General features: G+C 44.5%; 1 protein-coding gene across 1 annotated transcript; it reads left to right on the forward strand.

Moving 5' to 3' along the window:
• Nucleotides 1–8,052: 8,052 nt before the first annotated feature.
• ELSPBP1 (epididymal sperm binding protein 1) lies at nucleotides 8,053–21,088 on the forward strand. Its single transcript, XM_032839328.1, has 5 exons — nucleotides 8,053–8,122; nucleotides 14,224–14,361; nucleotides 17,636–17,782; nucleotides 18,823–18,981; nucleotides 20,931–21,088. The coding sequence occupies exons 1-5, from the start codon at nucleotides 8,053–8,055 to the stop codon at nucleotides 21,086–21,088; spliced, it is 672 nt and encodes a 223-aa protein (XP_032695219.1).
• The last annotated feature ends 417 nt before the right edge of the window (nucleotides 21,089–21,505 follow it).

Genomic DNA, 21,505 nt, shown 5'->3' on the forward strand with positions numbered 1-21,505 from the left:
TGATTCCAACATACATTCCTCTTTTATTTATTTCTTTAAAGATTTTATTTATTTATTTGACAGAGAGAGAGATCACAAGTAGGCAGAGAGGCAGGCAGAGAGAGAGGAGGAAGCAGGCTCCCCACTGAGCAGAGAGCCCTATGCGGGGCTCGATCCCAGGACCCTGAGATGACCTGAGCCAAAGACAGAGGCTTTAACTCACTGAGCCACCCAGGCGCTCCTACATTCCTATTTTAAAATAAGGAGCAGTTGGGGGCGCCTGGCTGGCTCTGTCAGTAGAGCACACGACTCTTGATCTTGGGATTGTGGGTTTGAGCACATGTTGGGTATAGAGATGACTGAAGAATAAAATCTTCAAAAACAAATAAAATAAAGCATGGTTGAGAGAGAAAGAGAGGCAGGGTGATGGACTAAGAGAAAAAAAGAAAGAGGGAGGGACAGAGCCAAATGCACGAATTTATGGACACACACACATATATAAACACACACACAAGTGTGTACATGTATCCAGTGAGACATTCGAGTCAGAATGACATGAGGAGAAGATAAGAATAAGGTAATATTTGATAAATTTCAATGGTGTCAGTCCTGAAAATACCAAGACAGGGCTGTGGATTTCTGACAAAATTTTCAGAATGGTAGAATGGGATTTAAAAATGAGGAAAAATGAGATGATGTGTCTCAGAGAGCCGGTGGTTTGATTCACCCACGCCTCCCTTCTCACTAGAAAATTCTAGAGCACTTGGTCTCACGTTATTCACTTAAAACCTGTCCACTTCCTTGTAGCTGCATATCCAGGAGCATTTTCTCCTCTGTTCATTAATATTCCTGCTCATGGGACACCTGGGTGGCTCAGTGGGTTAAAGCCTCTGCCTTCAGCTCAGATCATGATCTCAGGGTCCTGGGATCGAGCCCCGCATCGGGCTCTCTGCTCAGCAGGGAGTCTGCTTCCTCCCTTCTCCCTCTGCCTGCCTTTCTGCCTACTTATCTCTGTCTGTCAAATAAATAAAATCTTTAAAAAAAATATTCCTGCTCATGACACCAGTCCCTGCACGATCCCATTAATGTACACATGACTGAATTTTATGGGCCTCATGGATATGCATGAGCTCATCTTGGGACATCATTAACCATGGGGCTATCCCATCCAAATTTCCCCAGTTGTAACCAGTTACAGAAAACCTTCCTTTGGGGAGCTGCAGTGTCTTCCTACAGACAGGTTGGGGCCAAAACGGTCGGGCCTATCCCCAAACAACCCAGAGATTTGGGGAGCACAACCTTAAAGAGGGCTCGTGGAGACAGCTAGGGCCAAGAAGGACTTCTCTCAAAGGTACACCTCAACCTAGAAACTCGGGAGGGGTGTGAGAAGTTGGTCCTGGGGGCCCCCCCACAGCAAAGAAGGAGGGTTTAGAGCAATGCTGTCCTTTGGAGGAAATGTAACAAGAGCCATAAATATCATTGTAAATTTTATAGTAGCCACATTAGAAAAAATAAGAACAGGTTTAGTTTATTTTAATTATATTTTTGTTGAATCATAATATTGAAAATATTACCATTTAATGTATAATCAACACCAAAAAATTTAATGAGATACTTATATGTTTCTCTTTTCCATACTTCATCTCCAGAACCCAGTAAGTATTTTATACTTACAACACGGGGCAATGAGAACTCACCACGTTTCAAGTGCTCAAGAGCCACAAGTGGCCAGTGGCCACCATACTGGATGGTGCCCTGGAGCTTTGGGAAGGAAAGGTCAGAGAAAGTGGGGAAGGGGGCCATGTGGGGCAGATTCCTTTCTCTTTTAGGCAACTCAAAGGGGTGGGTGAAGCCACATCTGGCTGGATTCAGACTAACTGAGCTATGTAAAGCTACGGAAGGCTATCTGTCCCCCAAGTCTGGGGAACGGAGATGGAAGAAAAGAGAACTAGCCCGGACAAATTGCCTACTAAGTTCCTGGTAGTCAACTACTGTCTTCATGGTCCCATGAATCTTTGCACTGTCCCTCTAAGGTAAGGCTCACTCTCCCTGTTTTATGGAGCAGAAAGCTGAGATTCAGACATCTTTCTGAGGTCCTGTCACTGCTCCTTCCAAAGGCAGTCCAAATACGTAATAGAAGGGGTGCGTGCGTGTGCGTGTGTGAGGAGGTCTCACACGGAGGTTTTGTTTCACACATGGAGTCATCATCTGCGGCCAAGGAGTGGAAGGACTCAGTGTTTTGAAGCCACATTAAAGTTCGGTAACCTTATGTCCATGAGCTCCTGTCATTCCCACAATAGCTTCCGTAGTTGGATTTTTATCTCCACTTAACAGATGAGAACTTGAAAACTGGAAATCAGAGAGGTCAAATGATCTTCCCAAGGCCACCCAGGAAATAAATGGGAGAGGTGGGCTATCAACCCTGGTTGGTTGAGTGCCATCTTCTCATGACTCCACTGTGATATTTTGGCTCAAGAGAACCAGCAAGCTGAGGTGGTGGGCGAGGCTGCCTCCTGCTGAACCTTTTAGCACCTTAATACTACCTGGCTTTGCTGTTCCATGTTGGGTGACAGATATTGGTGCCCATGTCTCATCTCTGATTACCGAAGTCAGAAATCACATCCAGTTCCTCTTGGTAGTTGCCACTGCTCTATATAGATGGTAAGGTTTTGGAATACTTATTCAATGGATGGATAAAAAAGTAGATGGTGGAAGAATGGGTAGATGGATGATGGATGGGTGGGTGGATGGATGGAAGGATGGGTGGAGGGTGGAAGGATGGATAAAATGATATTAACAATGAAGAATATCATTAAGCAAGAAAAGCATTTCCTAGAAGGTAACATTTTAAAAAAAGATTTTACTTACTTTTTGACAAAGAGAGAGAGAGAGAGAGCACAAGCTGGAGGGGGCAGGCAGAGAGAGAGGGAGAAGCAGGCTTCCTGTTAAGCAAGGATCCCGATGTGGGGCTTGATCCCAAGATCTTGAAATCACAACCTGACCCTAAGGCAGACGCTTAACCAACTGAGCCACCCAGGTGGCCCTAGAAGGTAACATTTTCAGAAAAGTTTGGAAGACGATAAATAACAAAAAGTAAGAGAAAGAAGACTATCATAGAACATTCCCCAAATAAACTTAACTTAATGAATTAATTACTACAAACCTAGCATGGTGAAGAGAAGACTGGCTGATACTATCATCATCATACCATTAATGGCCAACATCTACTGTGATCTTTCTCTACAGCAGACACTGTGCTAAGTACTTTATATCTTTTATCCAACAACTCTGTGGAGTAGGTATGATTCCCATTTTGTGGATGAGGAAGTGCTCTGCCCACCATCACTCTGCCAGCTGCCAGGGACGCATCCACACGGGCTGTGGATGTGATCCCTGTGAAATGCTGGCACCAGAGGGCCCCTAGCACTGTGCTTTGCTCTGTGGGTGTTTGCTAGATCTGGTCCAGCATAGCTCCTTCTGAAAATCAATCCATTCTAAAGCCAGACATCTATATAGATTTTATAGATTTTCAATTTCGTAATTTTGAATGGCCTCATATTGCCTTATCCAGGATGCTCTCTTTTGTTTTACCAAATTTTAACCATTTGCACATTAGTGTGTGAGCATGTGTACATCCAAACACCTGTACATGTATGTATATGATGTGTGTGTATTTGTGCATAGGGTAAGTATACACACCTGTAACATGTGCGCATATACATGTATATGGGTGCATATACATAATTATTATTTTTAATTATGAAAGTCACACACATCTATAGTAAAACATTTAAATGGAGAGTCTCACAGTTATTCTCAGCTGCTCATTCTCACTTCTCAGAGATCCTATCAATTAAACTATGGTGACAATGGCAGGATGCCAACTCCAACTACCCCACGGCCCAGGACAAAAGGTCCTCTGCAATGTTTGAATGTGCCAGTGCTCAGAGAATAGCTTGGTCCTAACCTGAATGTTCCAGACGTGGGTGTCTGGCTATTATGGCTCACTTTATGGTTCAACCATTGTCTTGAACCACCCCCAAACATTTTCTATTAATATCCATGTGTCAATCCAAGGAGACTCATTAACATTCCAGACTATCAGTTCCTATTGGCTCCTTGCATACATACAACACCTCAGATACCTAGGGGGAAGCATCCATGTAGAGAGAAGAGGAAGTGCAAAGGTCCTGAGGTGGAAGGAAGCTTGGCCTGTGCTGGAAGCAGTGGAAAGCTTAGTGTAGCTGAGGCAGATCAAGGGAGAACAAGAGTGATAAGGAATGAACTTTGAAGGGAAGGCCATGGTAGGGACTGTGGATTGTATCACAGAAGGGATGGAGAACTATGAATTAATGGATGCCACTTGCCCCCACTTTAATCTATCCAATGGCTTCCATTTCCATTTAGAATCTAAGGGTGGCTCTGCAGGGTCCAGCTCCATCCACCTTATCAAGCATCTCTCAGACCTCACTCCTCCCGGCTCAGGCATTCCAGGTGATCCTTAAATACATCTAGCTCTTTCTTGCATCCTGCCTCTTTGGCCCAGAAGAGCTGCCACTGCCCCAGGCTCCCCTCACACCTACATCCCTCACTTCTTGCAAGCCTGTTTCAGTGTCATCTTCTCAGAAAAGCCTCTCCCTGACCTCCTGACCAGAAGTCACCTTGCCCCAGTTATTCCTTATGGCAGCCTTGGTCCTTTTCCTTTGTAATCACGATCATAAGCAAGAGTTTCATGCTTGTCTCTGGTTTATTCCCTTCCTGCCTGTCCCACGAAGGCAGGGTCCAGGCCTGTCTCACACACAGCTGTTGCTCATCTCTGAGCTCTGCAGACTACACACGTTGCAGGCTCAGTAATATTTAAACGAATGCTTTAAAGCAAGCACCAAGAGAGGCCCAATTTGCTGCCCTGTGGATGGGACGGGGAGATCCTGGAGGCCAGGACATCCATGAGGGAACATGACCACTGTTTGGGGGAGAGAAGGCGAAAGCATGGCTTTGCAGGAGCAGGAGAGACAGAGAGAAGGTGCTGGTTTCAAGAGCCCTTCAGGAAGTAGAAGCTACCGGGTTTGATGATTGCTAAGATATGATGCGGAGAAAGCTTTACTCTTGGGCTGACCACTTGGGAGATGGGGAAGGACATTTAGTCCATTTGGGCTGCTGTTACAGAAATATCATACACCGGGGGACTTAGAAATAGCAGATTTCTCGTGGTTCAGTTATCTGGAAGTTCAAGACCCTGGCACTGGCAGATCCAGGGTCTGGGGAAAACCCACTTCGTGGCAGATAACCACCTCGTCATTGAGTCCTCGTGTGGTGGAAGGGGCAAGGGAGATCTCTAGGGTCCCTTTGACAAGGGCACTAATCCCACTCATGAAGCTTCACCCTCATGACCTCATCACTCCTAAAGACCCTACTTCCTATTGCCAACACTTGGGGGTTAGGATTCCAACCTATGAATTTGCGGGAGACACAAACATTCAGACCATAGGAAACATAGTGCAATTAAGCGAAGTCATGTGTGTGTGGGGGTGGGGGAAAGGGATATTTGGGGCTTTATATCAGGAGCCCAGTCTTGGAATCTGAGGTGCTTGAGGGCCATCCAGATGGACATACCCAGGAAGCAGGTGAAAATACAATCTTGACACTCAGAAGTGAAATTTGCCTGGAGAGGTCTGGTATGGACGATGATGTTGGCTGATACCTCTGGTGGGCTTAGTGCACATGAGGTAAGCCTGAAGACAGTGTCACACAGCAGCTAAGAACCCAGTTTCTGGTGTTAGGTTGTCAGAATTCGGGTAGGAGCCCCACCGCTTTCGAGGTTTGTGATCCTCAGCAAGATGCTTAAGTTTTCTGTGCCTCCATTTCCCCAAATGTGCAACGGAGATGATACTGGTGCCTCCCACTTTGGGGTACTATCAGGATCATAAGGAATTTAGAATAGTGTATAGCACTCAGTGAGTATTACCTGTTTTGTTTTTTTTTATGATCTCACTTAGTCATAACAAGCCTAAATGGTAGGTAAGATTAGTATCCCCATTTTAAAAAAAGTACTTTAGGGGCACCTGGGTGGGTCAGTGGGTTAAAGCCTCTGCCTTCGGCTCAGGTCATGATCCCAGGGATGGAGCCCCCATCGGGCTCTCTGCTCAGTGGGGAGCCTGCTTCCCTTCCTCTCTCTCTGCCTGCCTCTCTGCCTACTTGTGATCTCTGTCTGTCAAATAAATAAATAAAATCTTTTAAAAAAAGTATTTTATTTATTTGATAGAGCGCGCGCGAGAGAGAGCATGAGCAGAAGGGGCAGACTCCCAATTGAGCAGGGAGCCCGACTTCGGGCTCGATCCCATGACTCCGAGATCATGACCTGAGCCAAACACAGGTGCTTAACTGACTGAGCCACCCAGGCACCCCAGTAGCCCCATTTTTTAGGTGATGAACCTAAGGCTTGGAGAATTTAAGTAAATCTGAAGGTCACCCAGGCGGTAAATGGTAGAGTCAGGATTTCAGCCAGGACAAGCTAGCCTTCACCATCAAAGTGTGTGTGGGGGGTGTCCAACCCTGGAGTCTGACCCACCAGTCAGGGTTAGTCATGAGTCGGTAGGCAGTGAATGAGGCATTACTCAGAAAAAAGTTTGGGGCATGGTGCTGTGGTTAAAGAGAATGAGAGAAATCAGAAAATGCTCCCATATGTAGCAAAAAGCCAAGTGAAAGGTTATGTTCAGAGACCCTGGTGCTCAGATCTTGGTCCTGTTGAGGACTGGAATCAATGGCTTTGGGATTTTGTTTTCCCAACCCATCATTCAGATTTGTTTTTAAGAATCGATGCCACCTGATGTCTCCCCTGAACTGCCCTAATCTTTGCCTTAATTATTCGTAAACACAACTAACAATTGACAATGGAAACATACTTTCGCATCAGGGTCCGCCTGGACCCTCACGGCTTCCCCCAGAGCCAGGAGTTAAGAACCTATGCTCTGCAGGTGAGAAGACAAAGGCCCACAGAGGGGAAGTGGTTTACTGAACTTGAGAACTCCGACGCTGGTGTAGACAGGTCTGCCGTTGAACCCGAAGTCTGTCACCTACCATCTGCGGTGCTCGGATAAGTTAGGGTTAGACTTACCCTCCCAAATCTTGGTTTCGCTCTTCTGTAAACAGAACTGGTCATGCCCGCTCATCAGGTCGTTAGAAGGTGGCATACTGCAGGCGCTCAATACCGGGTAGCCAGCAGGAGCGGTAATAGTAACTGAGCCTCGACACAAAACCAGACCACCAATTCCAACCCTGGGTGGTTGTTTCTGTGGAGAACGGCACATCTATGTGTCATTAAGGAAAGGGCACAGAGGCAAATGGGGGTAGCGGAAGTTAAGGCTGGGGAGGATGGTAAATGGTGATCATTAAGGTACTTTAATATCCAGCTGGAGGTGGGTGTGAGCACGAGGAGGGTTTAAGGCTACTGTTAAGACCCCCATGATGAGTAGAGCCTTTGGAGCCCCTTATATGGATTAGAATCCTGCCATTTCCTCGCTGTGTAATCAACTGAGGCAGATCACTTGGCTTCTCTGAGCCTCAGCTTCCTCATCTGTAAAATGGGATTAAACTAGCTATCATTTCATTTCATAGTGTGTGTTGGGCGCCTAGCCTGATGCTCAGCGAATACTATGTTTCTCCTTCCCAGCACAAGGACCCCTCCATAACGACTGTGGATATATTTTTTCTTCCCTGAAAGAGTAAATTATTCTTCACTGCCCTCTAGGGGTGGGAAGTAAAATGGCATGCGTGACACCAAACCTGAGAATTAGTGGAAGAAGGAACCCATAGGAGCAAAATTTTTGTCTTCCTGGGGCGCTGGGTGGCTCAGTTGGTTGAGCATCTGCCTTCGGATTGGGTCTTGATCTTGGGGTCCTGGGACCTGGCTCCGTGTCAGGCTCCCTGCTCAGAGGGGAGTCTGCTTCTCCCTCTCCCTTTGCCCCTGCCCCCGCCACTTGGGCACACACACTCTCTCTTTCTCAAATAAATAAATAAAATCTTAAAAAAATTTTTTCTTTCTTTCTTGAGTCCAGAAAGAAGAGGCTAGTTGAGATGAACCCATGGTCCAGTTACCTGTTGGGATGGACGACCTTCGTCCTCTACTCCTATGAGATAAGTGGAAGTGAGTATACTGGAAAATGATGGATTCTGGATATGGAAACCAGAAAGAATGAATGGGGCCAAAGCAAAGATTGCTGGAGTCAGGTAGAGAGGAGATAGAGAATCATCTGCTTCTGGACTGCCTTGACCATGGATAACTGAAAATGTGGAAAGCAAGATAAGTGGGTAGGAACTATAATGGACACGAGCACTTTCATGATGGTCAGTACATGGTAGGGAAGTGCAGATGTGTTAATTTTAAAAGGGGGGCTCTCGGGGTGCCTGGGTGGCTCAGTTTGTTACGCGTCCAACTCTGCATTTTAGCTCAGGTGTGAGATCGAGCCCCGCGTCAGGCTCTGAGTTGAGCATGGAGCCTGCTTAGGATTCTCTCCCTCTCCCTTTGCCACTCCCCCACCGCTCACACGTTCAGTCTCCCTCTCTCTCTAAATAAAAGGGGGGGGTGTCTATAATTCCAATAGATTGAGTCCTCAGACTCCAACTCAGACCCTCCACTCTTTTTCTTAGATTGTGGTAAAATGCCCAGAACCTGAAATCTACTATTTTAACCATTTTGAAGCACACAGTTCAGTAGAACAGCATTGACTTTGTTGTACAACCAAGAGCCAGCACTCTTTTCAGCTTGCAAAACTAAAACTCTGTACCCATTAAACGACTCGCACTTCCCCTCCCCCCAGCTCTGCCAACCACCGTTCTATTTTCCATCTCTCTGAATTTGACCGCTCTAAATACTTGATGAAAGTGGAATCAAATCGTATTTGTCTTATTGTGACTGGCTTGTGTCACTGAGCATAATGCCCTCAAGATTCATCCATGGTGTAGCAGCTGTCAGAATTCCTGTTCCTTTTAGGGCTGAATGATATTTCACTGTGTGTGTGATACACACATATACATACATTTTGTTTATCCACTCATCCATTGATGGACTTGGATTGTTTATACCTTCTGGCTATTGTGAATAATGCTGCTATAAACATTGGGTGTTACATGAACTTCTTTGAGTACCCACTTTAAAAAAAATTATTTAGTTATTTTACAGAGAGAGGGCACAAGCAGGGAGAGCGGCAGGCAGAGGAATAGGGAGAAGCAGGCTCTATACTGAGCAGGGAGCCTGACACAGGGCTTGATCCCAGGACTTTGGGATCATGACTTAAGCCAAAGGCAGACGCTTAATGACTAAGCCACCCAGGCGCCCCAAGAGAACCCACCTTCAATTCTCTGGGGGATATAGCCAGAAAGGGAATTGCTGGGTCATATGGTAATTCTGTGTTTAAGTTTTTGAGAAACTGCCACACTATTTTCCAAAGCAGCTGCATCATTTTATATTCCCATCAACAGGGCATAAGTTTCCAATTTTTCCACATCCTTGCCAACACTTGTTTTCTGCCAAAAAAAAAAAGTAGCCATTCTAGTGGGTGTGAGTCCATGCTCTTAATATATCTAGGAATCTAAATCAGCTCCACAAAGATCATATGGTAAACACAGAAGCAGAACAAAGAGAGTTCCTGATTATATATAGTTCACTCAAGCTATGGTGAAACAATTCTCTACAATTAAAATCCTTTTCTACCTGACAAGCCCTCTCCCTTGGATAAGCTCAAGAAGCACTCCTTTTTTTTTCTTCTTAAGATTTTGTTTATTTATTTGTCAGAGAGAGAGAAAGAGAGAGCATAAGCAGAGAGAGGAGCAGGGGGAGAAGAAGGATCCCCACTCAACAGGGAGCCCGATGAGGGACTCAATTCCAGGATCCTGGGATCATGACCTGAGCTGAAGGCAGAGGCTTAACCCACTGAGCCACCCAGGCCTCCCTCAAGAAACACTCCTATTTTCATGCCCTTGGATTCCATGAAACCCTTTTTCTTTTTTTTATAATATTTTTAAAAGATTTTATTTACTTATTTGACACAGAGAGACACAGCGAGAGAGGGAACACAATCAGAGGGAGTGGGAGAGGGAGAGGCAGGCTTCCCACTGAACAGGGAGCCCCATGCAGGGTTCAATCCCAGGACCCTGGGATCATGACCTGAGCCGAAGGCAGCCGCCCGATGGCTGAGCCACCCAGGTGCCCCATGAAGTCCTTTTTCAATGATCACATTCTATATTCCAGAGATTCCTAATATCACTGGGCAAGCATTAGAGTCCATGAAATCCCGGATTTGTATTTAAAAAAGTGTGTATTTATCAGGGTAGTGAGAATAGATCTTGAAACAGACGAACTCCAAACCATCAGCAGTTTAACATGAAACATTTTACTTCTCGTTCCTATAAAGCCCAGTGAGAGTGCATCTGGTCAGCAGGGGTCCATGCACCTTTCACCATGGGGCTCCACCATCACCGAGGGCTTTGAGGTGCTGTGTCGATTCTTTGCTTGGAGCTGATAGACAAGAACCAAGAGTGTGATAACCTTGGAAGAGAGTTTTTTTTTTGGCCAGGAAGTGATATCTGTTACTTTCTCCCATTTCCACTGGCCTGAACTCACAGAATGCTTAGCTGCAAGGGAGTCTGGGAAATGTGGCTTTTAACAGTACGTTTGGGAGGAAGATGAAGCTGGTTTTGAATCCACAGCAGTCTCTGCCACAGGGAGGTATGAGCGTTTTCCCGAGAGAAGGTCTGGCTTCTCACAAGAACTGAGGAGTCCCAAAAGGCTAAGAACCCACAGTTTATTCAGACAGGGAACCATGCCAGCTTTCCCAGTTCTTGTCTCATTCTGGTCATACCTTCCTGAGACCACCCCCACATTCCTGTGGCGAGACTTGGCACATATTTTTGGTTAACTTATTCAGTACACGTTTACTGAGTGATTCCCAAATGCCATGCAATGGGTCAGAAATGTGGCAATAAATGAACCTATGCCCTATACTCAGAGACCCCGCAGCGAACACATGGAAACAGATAACTGTATTCTTTGAATATTTGGTAAGTACATTGATAGAGATTGGCTCAGAGTATTGGAAGAGGGTGGAAGAGTATTAATCTAGACTGAACCAAGTCGTGTGGTTGAGTAATGGGGAATAAGGCTAGAAAGAAAGAAAGAAAAAGGCAGGGTGAAGGGCATGAGACAAATGCCAAAGACAAGAAAGAGTGTGGAGGAAGGTCGAGGAAATGTTAATCAGACAGTGAGAACAGAGAGGTCAGCAGGGCCCAGATTAGAGAGGATTTCAACCCAGTTAAGAAGATCAGACCATCTGCTGGGTTACTTTGCAGATGGCTAATAGTATCTATTATGTGTTGATTCTTACTAACAACTCCCAAGGATAATCTTAATCCTGGGTCAAGGGGGCATCTTCCTGCCCTCCCTTCACCACCAGCATCCTATGCTCTGGTGGTGTCCCTGACTGAGAACCATGGATGACGATGATGACAGTGATGGTGACGATCACTAGCATTCGCTGGGTAGCAGTCATGTGCTCTTCTAAGCACTTTCCAAATACTAACTGGTTTCAACTTTATAAAACCAAGACCCGAAAGTTCTGAGACCCAGAGGTAGAAAACGCAATGTGAGTTCGGGGCCTCTACTTGCATCAACCCACAGGCGAAGCTCAAAGATGGAGGTCTGCCTTTCCACCCCCTCCCAGGACATCCCTCATCCACCTTTATGATGGCTTAGGTCAGATCATACAGGCTAAGAATCTGATCCAGAAGAGATGGGGCTACTAGGTTGAAGGTAGAGAGGATGTCTTGTTCATCTATATTGGTAACAGAACAGCTATCCCCAAACGTCAGTGGCTGAACTCAGTAGAGTTCACATCAAACTCAGCTAGCACTTCGATGTGAATATGTGGTGGAACCTCTTTCGTTGAGATTCAGAGACACAGGATCCTTCTGTATCATGGCTCCTCCAGCCCCTACAGCCTCAAGGTTCTCTGCGGGGTCGTCCTCTTTATCTGAGTTTCTCAACCTGGCCACTGTTGGCATTTGGGGCCAGTTGGCTTTGTTGTGGAACCTGTGCATGGTAAGAAGTTTAGCAACAACCCTGGCCTCTACCCAGTAGATACCAGGAGCACACCTACCAGTACCCCCTTCTCCCAGCTGTAACAACCAAAATGCCTCCAAACATTGTCTAATGTCTTTTTCTCCACTGATAACCATGGCTTTATATCCAGCTGACAGAAGAAGAAAGGAGCATGGAGGTTTGCTTGGGAGCAAGGAAGTAGTGAACATCATTTCCACCCACATTTCCAACCACCAACATATGAGTTGTAACTGAGTCACGTGACCTCACCTAACTATAAGAGAGTCAAAAAATAAGTTCAAGCTAGGAACCCATTTAGTGAGTCCACGGAAGCTTTGTCTCACCGTGTTTGGAACAGGAGCACAAACACACACACACACACACACACACACACACACACATGAACACACACTACATAACCTATCAGAATGTCTTTATCATGGTAAGCCTTCATTATATCCTTGAGGGAGGGGAGGAGGGAGTGACAGGATGAAGGCAAAGAGAAAAGCTATGATCTTGGACCATTAGGTAAAAAATTCTAGTTCTCGTTATAGTTCTGCTTCAAAAAAATAAAAGGCATTAAATTGAAATGATTACTTATCTTATGTGGGTCTTTACTTCCTTCTCTATGATGTGAAGAATTTGAACTAGAATTTCTTTCTTTCTTTTACCTACTTTCTTTCTTTCGTTTTCTCTTTCTTTCTTTCTTTCTCTCTTTCAAGATATTATTTATTTGACAGAGAGAGAGTGAGAGAGGGAACACAAGCAGGGGGAGTGGGAGAGGGAGAAGCAGGCTTCCCGCTGAGCAGGGAGCCCGATGTGGGGCTCGATCCCAGGATGCCGGGAGCATGACCTGAGCCGAAGGCAGACGCTTCAGGCACCCCTAGAATAGAATTTCTTAAGATGTGTTTCAGGGAACATTATTCTCCAAAGCTATCGAGGAGTTGGGGAAAAGGACAATTTAAGATACTCCATACACCTCTTGCTAATTCAGTTCTCATTTGCATACTGGCCCTTCTAATGAGTCCTGCATTAAAGAAATCTGTCTAGCTTTTTTTTTCATGTGGCATTTTCTGAACTTATGTCTTCATTTTGTCAGTTCTTTCTTAAGCATCTTCTATGAGCAAGTGACTGTTCTAGTTTCCGAGGATACGCTGCGTCAAAGACAAAGTCCCTGTCCTCACACCGAGGAATACAAAGGCCAAGGGTTGCATTTCTCTAACTTTCCTCATCCAAGTACCACCTCCTCAACATTTGCCATATCTGAACCCCAGCATCACTGGCTCCACATTCTTCTTTAGATATGATCTCTTCTTCACTTTAACACCCTTATTTTATTTTTTTTAAAGATTTTTTAAAAAATTTATTTGACAGAGAGAGAGAGATCACAAGTAGGCAGAGAGGCAGGCAGAGGAGGGGGGAAGCAGGCTCCCTGCTGAGCAGAGAGCCTGATTGTAGGGCTTGATCTCAGGACCCTGGGATCATGACCTGAGCCGAAGGCAGAAGCTTAACCCACTGAGCCACCCAGGTGCCCCAACACCCTTATTTTAAAAGATAGTTAACATCAGGTCTATAATCTATAAAAATGCTTCTACTTGCCATAAATAGAAATTGCAAACAAAAATAAATACTGTGAAAACAAAATCCTATTATTAGATTCTACTAGACGCTATTGTCCCAATATGGCTTTGAGCCCGAGTCCTGCCCTCTTTTTGTTGTTGTTAAGAGGGAGATTATTCAGAATTAGAGACATGGTAGAGAAATAGCAGCATTAAAATGAAGTTTTCTCTTTTGTCATCAGAAGGATTGAAAACAGCACTGCAAAATGAAATTGCTTTTCAGAGTTAGTTAATGTGTGTCCCTCCATTACCTACCGTGATATCATGACCTTTACCAAATGTGTTTGCTGTGACATTGATGGTGCTTTGCTGGTCTGAGGAAAACTTTATCCCTGTTGTTTTCATGGTTTATGAGACTCCTTCCCTGTATTCTTGGTCTCAACATAAGCTGGACATGCCCTTATATGTCACAAGAAAGCTTGATGCTAGGACTCCACATGTTGCCTTCAGACCCCCCATGGGAACCAAACTAAAACTCATCCTTGGCTCTTTGACAGTGATGAAGCCCCTCTGTTTTGTCTCTCTGTCTTCCAGATCAGAAAGATTCATGTGTCTTTCCCTTCATCTACAAGGGGTCTTCCTACTTTTCTTGCATCAAAACCAATAGCCTCTCCCCCTGGTGTGCAACCAGAGCCATTTACGATGGGCAGTGGAAGTACTGCATGGTGGACGGTGAGTGGCGCCATGCTGTCCCCTCAGGAGGCCTCCTCAATGATGGGTCACAAAAGAGAACATGTGGATTTGTATAATATGGTCATATTTTTGAACACAAATTATGATACGTATGTGTGTGCCTAGAAATGCTGCGGGAGGCCAAGCACTGGATGCTAATAATGGGGTAATGATGTTAACAATGATAGTGTTGAAAATGGAGCTCTCTGAACCACCGTATTCTTTGTCTCTTTCTTGATTTTCTAAATTAATAAGGAAAAACAGAAACAAAGTATAAGGGATTTGAGAAGGGATTTAAGAGACTCTGTTTACTTTTTTCTTAAAGCCCAAGACATTTTTGCAATTGTATGATTTCTATCTTTTGTGCAAGGGACAAAGGGCATTTTGTTTTAACCAATATCCTATTGTTGGACATTTTAATTGTTCCTACTAGTAACCAGGTTTTGAATATTAAGAACCTACTTTTCCCTGTACCACTGTTCTTGACTCTCTTAGACCAAATTCTCCCTTTGATAATAAATATAACACCTCTTTTACTATCCTGAAATAAAATTTATAAGGAACATTACCTATTCTAAATTCCTAACTTCAAAGTAAATCAACATAATTCCATAACTGCAGTGGAAGAAAAATAAAAAGAAGCAAAATGGTAGTAAAGTAATTAAGTACCCATAATCCTACCTAACCTACAAGATATTAAAAAGTGGCCAGACTTTTATACCTCCAAGCAGAATCTCTTTGACTGCAAGAGCTAAAAATGACTACAAAGAAGCCCCACTACATGCAAAAAAACAAACCAGACCTGGAAGCAGTACTATCCCTGGCTGAAAATATTGCTCAAACAACGCAAATCAGGATCAACTGGCTGAAACTGAACCTGAAAATTAGAGGGTTTTTTTTCTTTTAATTCTGGAACATGTCCCCAAACATGCATAAGATGTACAAAAGGGGACAAAACTCTGCCAGAACTGCATACACTAGACACAGTCAAGGCCCTGAGAGTCAACAACCTGCATTTGATTAAACCCCTCTCAGCCATGTCACCAAGGGATCCTATTAGATGAAGGTATACCTTTTGCATCTCCTCCCTCAGATCTGGCTCCTGAACCAAGTACTGCTCTTTGAAGCCATACCAGCGGGTATCTCACTCCCTGTGAATAGTGGTGGGGAAGCGGTTTTTCACGGTCATTTCTAAGTACTGCCTTGCAGGATGCTTCTCGTGAGCAGAATATGGAGATCAGAAACAGATATCCATGGCAATCCCTAGTGACATTAGCTTACAATATTCATATCACTTAAACATATACTACTGTGCAGATGCTTTTCTGCTCATTTGCATACTTCCTCAATAAGGACAATGTGCCACTACTGTGTAAATCAGAAGAACAGAGACATCCCTAATTCTTTCCTTCCCACCCCACAGGTAACCCACCAACTAGACTTAATTTTGTCTTCAAAATAGATACTAGCTTCAGCTTCTGGGGAGAACCTGCTTCCTCTGTTTCCATCCTTCTTGAATCACCATCAATTCTGCCCACCAATATTTGCTAACCGGTCTTCCCAAATCCCCCTCACCTCCCTCCCATAGATTCTCCACATATCAGTCAAAGAAACTTTTTTGGGATGTGAAATCAGGCAAGGCTACTTCCCTGCTCATGCCCTCTGTGGTTCACCGGCACACTTAGAGGAATATCTTGACCCCCGGATAGCCAATGTAATATTGAGAAAGAAAAACAAAGCAGGAGGTATCACATGCCCTGATTTCAGGCTATATTGCAAAACTATAGTAATAAAAACAGTATGGTATTAGCATAGAAATAGACACAGGGATCAATGGAACAGAATTGAGAGTCCAGAAATAAACTAATGCATATATGGTCAATTAATTTATGACAAAGGAGCCAGGAATATGTAATGGGGAAAGGACAATCTCTTCAACAGTGGTGTTGGGAAAACGGCATAGCCACATGCAAAAGAATGAAACTAGATCCCTATCTTACACCATACAGAAAGGTCAACTCAAAATGATTGAAGACTTGAACACAAGATGTAAAACCACAGACCTCCTACAAGAAAACATGGAAGTAAACTGTGAGACATCAGTCTTGGCAATGATTTTTTGGGTTTGACACCAAAATCAAAGGCAACAAAAGCAAAAATAAATAAGTGGGGCCACATCAAACTACAAAGCTTCTGTATAGAAAAAGGAACCACCAATAAAATGAAAAGGCAACCTTAGAATGGGAGAAAGTATTTGCAAAACATGTATCTGATAAGGGGTTAATATCTGAAATACCCAAAAGAACTCCTACAACTCAACTGGAAGAAAGAGGAAGACGAGGAGTGGGGAGAGTTGGAGGAAGAGAAGAAGAAGGAGGGCAAGACGAGGAGACCCCTCACTTTGGTCTGGAAAGCTCTACTTGACCTTGCCCTTCCTGTCCCCATCTTCCATTCCCTTCCTTGCCTGCTGAGCTCCAGCTGCACTGACTGTCATGCTTCCTGAATATTTTGAACTCCTTCCTGTCTTTGAACTCTCACACTTTTATTCCTTCTATCTGGACCTCAATTCTCCCCAGTTTTTGCATGGCTGGCTTCTCCACATTGTAAGAACCTCTTCTCAAATGCCACCTGCTCAAAGAAGACTTCCTTCATCCCTTTGTCTATGAAAACCCCTCCATCATTTCCAAATGACCCTGATTCCCTCACTTAGTGTGAGTAAATCCACCCACTATAAACATAATGTCCAAAACTATATTTGTAGCCCTACATTTGTGGTGGGAAATTCAGTCTGTCTATGGAAGTTGCCATAAGACACCAGCACCTAGATGATAATTTTACTGTATTTGACTTCTCTGACATTTGACAATTTTTCTTTTTGGTAATGGCACCATTCTTGTATGTCAAGGTCTTGGCTTTATTTGTTGGTCATAAACCATCAAAATTCTTTGTCTTGACTTGATTCCTATAGGTCGTTTTCTAAGAGATTCATTTTTAAGACACAGTGAAGTATGTTGTTTGTACAGTGGGTGGGGACACCATGGTTGAGATTGGGAACTTCGTTGGGGAGGTTTTGAGGATGAAAGTACAGGAAAAGGCTTTCTTTATGAAATGCTTGATGAAATGAATGAATAAAATCTTTTCCAGACTTGATGCTTGTCTGGTACTTCGGTGGCTAATTGATGGTTGGATAGTTGGATGGATGGAAGGATGATTAGATGACTGTCCCGTGAATGGCCGAGAAAGTGAAACCACTCATGGGCTCCTTTCTGTACAGATTACCCACGATGCATCTTCCCCTTCATCTATCGAGGAAGGTCCCATAACACCTGCATAATGGAGGGCAGCTTCTTTGGAAGGCTGTGGTGCTCCGTCACCTCCAGCTTTGATGAGAAACAGCAGTGGAAGTACTGTGAAATCAATGGTGAGGCACTGGCGCAGGGATGGGGTGTTTGGTGGGGAGGAGGAGAGATAACAATGATCCTCCTGAGGGGATGGTGGCACAGGGGAGAGCAGAAGAATGGGAGCAGTCTTCTAGGAACAAAATACCTTCTTGGAGAGTACATTAGGACAACCACAGGAGATAGGAATGTCCTGAGGCCACATTCCCCCAAGACTCCAATGTCAGCATGGAAAATCCAGTTGTCCTGAGAATAAAAACCATGGGGTCACATTGGTTTTCAAGTGTTTCTGTCGCCAGAATTGCCAATAAACAGATTCACCAAGTGCTGGACCTTTCCTTAACATTTCATCTTAATAATCTCTTCACTTCTTAATGACCTCCATTCATTCTAGAGCCCTCTCTGTATTAGACTCTGATCCAGGACCTCTACATATAACCTCCCATTGAATCTTTCCATGGAAGCTCTATAAGATGCTATTTTCTTCTCTATTCAATAAATGGTTGCAGTAAAATTAAGTCCTGCCCAAGGTCACACTCCTAGGTGATGTCAGAGTTAGGATTTGAATTCAAGTCCATATGACGGTTATGTCCATGTTTCTCACGAAGTAGTGTTGCCTCCATTGAGATGAAGATTCACGTGAGGCACCTATCCATGGAGCACACTTATTCCTGTATAAAATCTTCACTATGTTCTTCCCTTGGCTCTCAAAAAATCCTAATCCCATAGAACACCTTAATTTTATCTTTGGCCTAGCATCCATCACTTGTGTCCTTGCCCCTACCACCCTTATCCTTAAATCTCACAATAACTTTGTTGATGAAGCCTGTAGAACACAAAAGCCTTTGTTCAGATAGACAGTAAACCGTGTAGTGGTTGACAGTTTGGGTTCTCCCTTGTATGCAAAGTGGACCTGATAACATCACCAGGAACTCGTTTGGATGTGTTCAATGTTATGTTGCCTTTCATGAGATAAAACGTGGTGCCTAGTTCATGTGTGATAAATGGAAGCTCTTTTTGTTGTCTCTTCTCGTCCCTGGGACCTTTCCATGATTATTTTCAGAGTATGGGGGAAATTCTTTCAGCAAGCCCTGCATCTTCCCCTCCATCTACAGAAATAGCACGATCTTTGAGTGTGTTGAAAATGAAAGCAACAAACTCTGGTGCCCAACCACAGAGAACATGGATGCGGATGGGAAGTGGAGCCTCTGCGCCGACACAAGTAACCGGGGAAGGGGACTGGGTGGGCACGGGTGGGTTTCTTCATCCATCTACTCATCATATGTTGGGAGGTGGGCATATTGGCAATGAGTAATTCAGGGTCTCTTCCTCATGGATCTGATGGGTGAAGAGCATAAACAATGCAACTGTGTGACAGGCAAAGTACAGGTTGCTTAAGATCCAAGAGAAGGGAGCCAGTGTAATATTTTCAAAATGCAGAACACCTAACACTTGCTTATACAAACATAGAGTAAGGGTTTTTAAAAAAATATATTTATTTATTTGACAGACAGAGATCACAAGTAGGCAGAGAGAGAGGGGGGAGCAAGCTCCCCGCTGAGCAGAGAGCCTGATGCGGGGCTTGATCCCAGGACCCTGGGATCATGACCTGAGCCGAAGGCAGAGGCTTAACCCATTGAGCCACCCAGGTGCCCCTAAAGTTTAAAGAAAAATCTGGGGTGCCTGTGTGGCTCATTTGGTTAAGCATCCAACCCTTGATCTCATTTCAGGTCTTGATCTTAGGGTCATGAGATCAAGCCCCACATTGGGCTCCACACTGGGCATGGAGCCTACTTAAAGAAAAAAAGCTATTAATAAGGGAACTAGAAGGATAGTGAAGCTAATTCAGGGGACATTATAAGAAACACATAAAGTCAGTGAAGAGAAGAATGTTGAGTGCAAGCAAGATTGTTAAGTTAGCTACCAAATCCATTAACATTTAATGGGCAAGCAAACCTTTGTGGTTATCTTGTCTGCCAGACAGAAGTTACTGGCATCTCTATGGAACAAAAATCATTCATGATGTATCAATTTTCTACACGTTCCAGAGTTGGAGCCTCCAACAAATACAACAGCAGGTAGTAAGTGAGACAAAGTTCTGTTTCCCTAGAGTAGGGGTCTGTGAATCCCATCCTGCCTATGGGCCACAGCTGGACCATTTTTTTTGTTCCCCAACCTAAGAATCATTTTTACATTTTTTTGTGATTGAAAAAAGTCTAAAGAAGGATGGTATTTTGTGACCAGCAAAAGTATGTGAAATTCGTTACTCAGGACCCATATAAAAGAAAGAGACTGTATGAGGCATGAAGCTGAAAATACCTACCATCTGGTCCTTTCTAGAAAAAGTTTGATGACACTGAGCTGGGGAATCAGGTGACTGTTAGGGACTCTTCAGACAATGCTCTAGGAGGACATGAAAACGTCATATGGCAATCTTTCGGTGCCATTGCATGTTTTGGATTATTTTGCTAACAAAGGAGAACAAATGTAGATTTGGTGGACGATCGGGGCAGAAGCCCTTAAGGAAGGAAAATAGAACATTTCTCTGTAAATGTAGTATAACATTTCCTCACAAGGCACATCCCAGCCTGCCTGAATGTCAGGACCCTGGACAGCTCTTCAGCACTGCACGGGTCTACAGCATGAGAGTTGCACGGAAAAGGCAGGCTGCAGCCTTGCCAGGCTTCAGCTAAGAATGTGGGCACTATGTGTCCACACACGGCCACAGAAACCCCACCAGTACTGATTTGGGTTCCAAATAAATTTTAGCATGTGGAGAATTCACACACTGAGTATCTGGGATTAAAGAGGAGCCCCAGTATTACGTCCTCTCCGTGCTTTCCGCTCCGCTCCCTGGTTCCCTTGGTGACATGATGTTGTCCTTGTCTCTCCCCCTGCCAGGACCCCTTGTGCTTTCACTCTGCCCTTGTTCCCCATTCCACACCCCATGGAACTAAACTCAAATAGCTTCCCAGGGAAGAAAATCTCTGAAATTTAAGATTGGGTCAGCATTTCTCTCCACTAATGGGAGCCTCCGAGCAGTGCCCAAACAACACATGCAAAGGTACTGTGGACCCAATTTCGATCTTAGAATGGGCTCTGAAGCCTAAGACTTCACCATAGTGTAAAAGGTACAGGGATAACTACTGTCCTATCCCTTCTTCTCCCTAGGAATTTCCTCCTTGGTTCCTGGGTTTCCATGCCACTTCCCATTCAACTATAAAAACAAGAATTATTTTAACTGTACCAACAAAGGAACAAAGCAGAACCTTACGTGGTGTGCAACGTCTTACAACTATGACCGGGACCGCACCTGGGTATATTGTTGATGCAAAGGTGAGATGCGTAATGTACCCCGGGGCAATGCTGTGTCCTTCCAGCATGATTCGCTGTGGTTCCCAACAGGATGAGCTCCACGTCCCAGAGGTGAGGTGAATTGGGGGTGGGGAGAGACTGGGACAGCGTCCTGACTTAGAAGGAGGTGGATGAACTCTTTCAGACCCCAAAAGTACCATGTCAAGTTTTAGGACCAGGAGGCCTTGGGTGTGCAAGGAAAATGGAATTTCTCTAGAGCATGAGAAGAAAAGATGAGCTTGAAAGGAAACCACCGGGACTTCTCCAGTCCCCAGAGGAGATGGCACCAGGTTGTTGATCTGCTAACCCCATCACCAAGTAGCCAGTGGAGGAAAAGGTGGGGTCATTTCCGCTCCCCATCATGTGGGTCCCTCCCCCACCTCCACGTATAA

Source organism: Lontra canadensis, unplaced genomic scaffold (assembly GCF_010015895.1).
Source record: "Lontra canadensis isolate GAN:19392208 unplaced genomic scaffold, GSC_riverotter_1.0 scaffold107, whole genome shotgun sequence".
NCBI classification, from domain to species: domain Eukaryota; kingdom Metazoa; phylum Chordata; class Mammalia; order Carnivora; family Mustelidae; genus Lontra; species Lontra canadensis.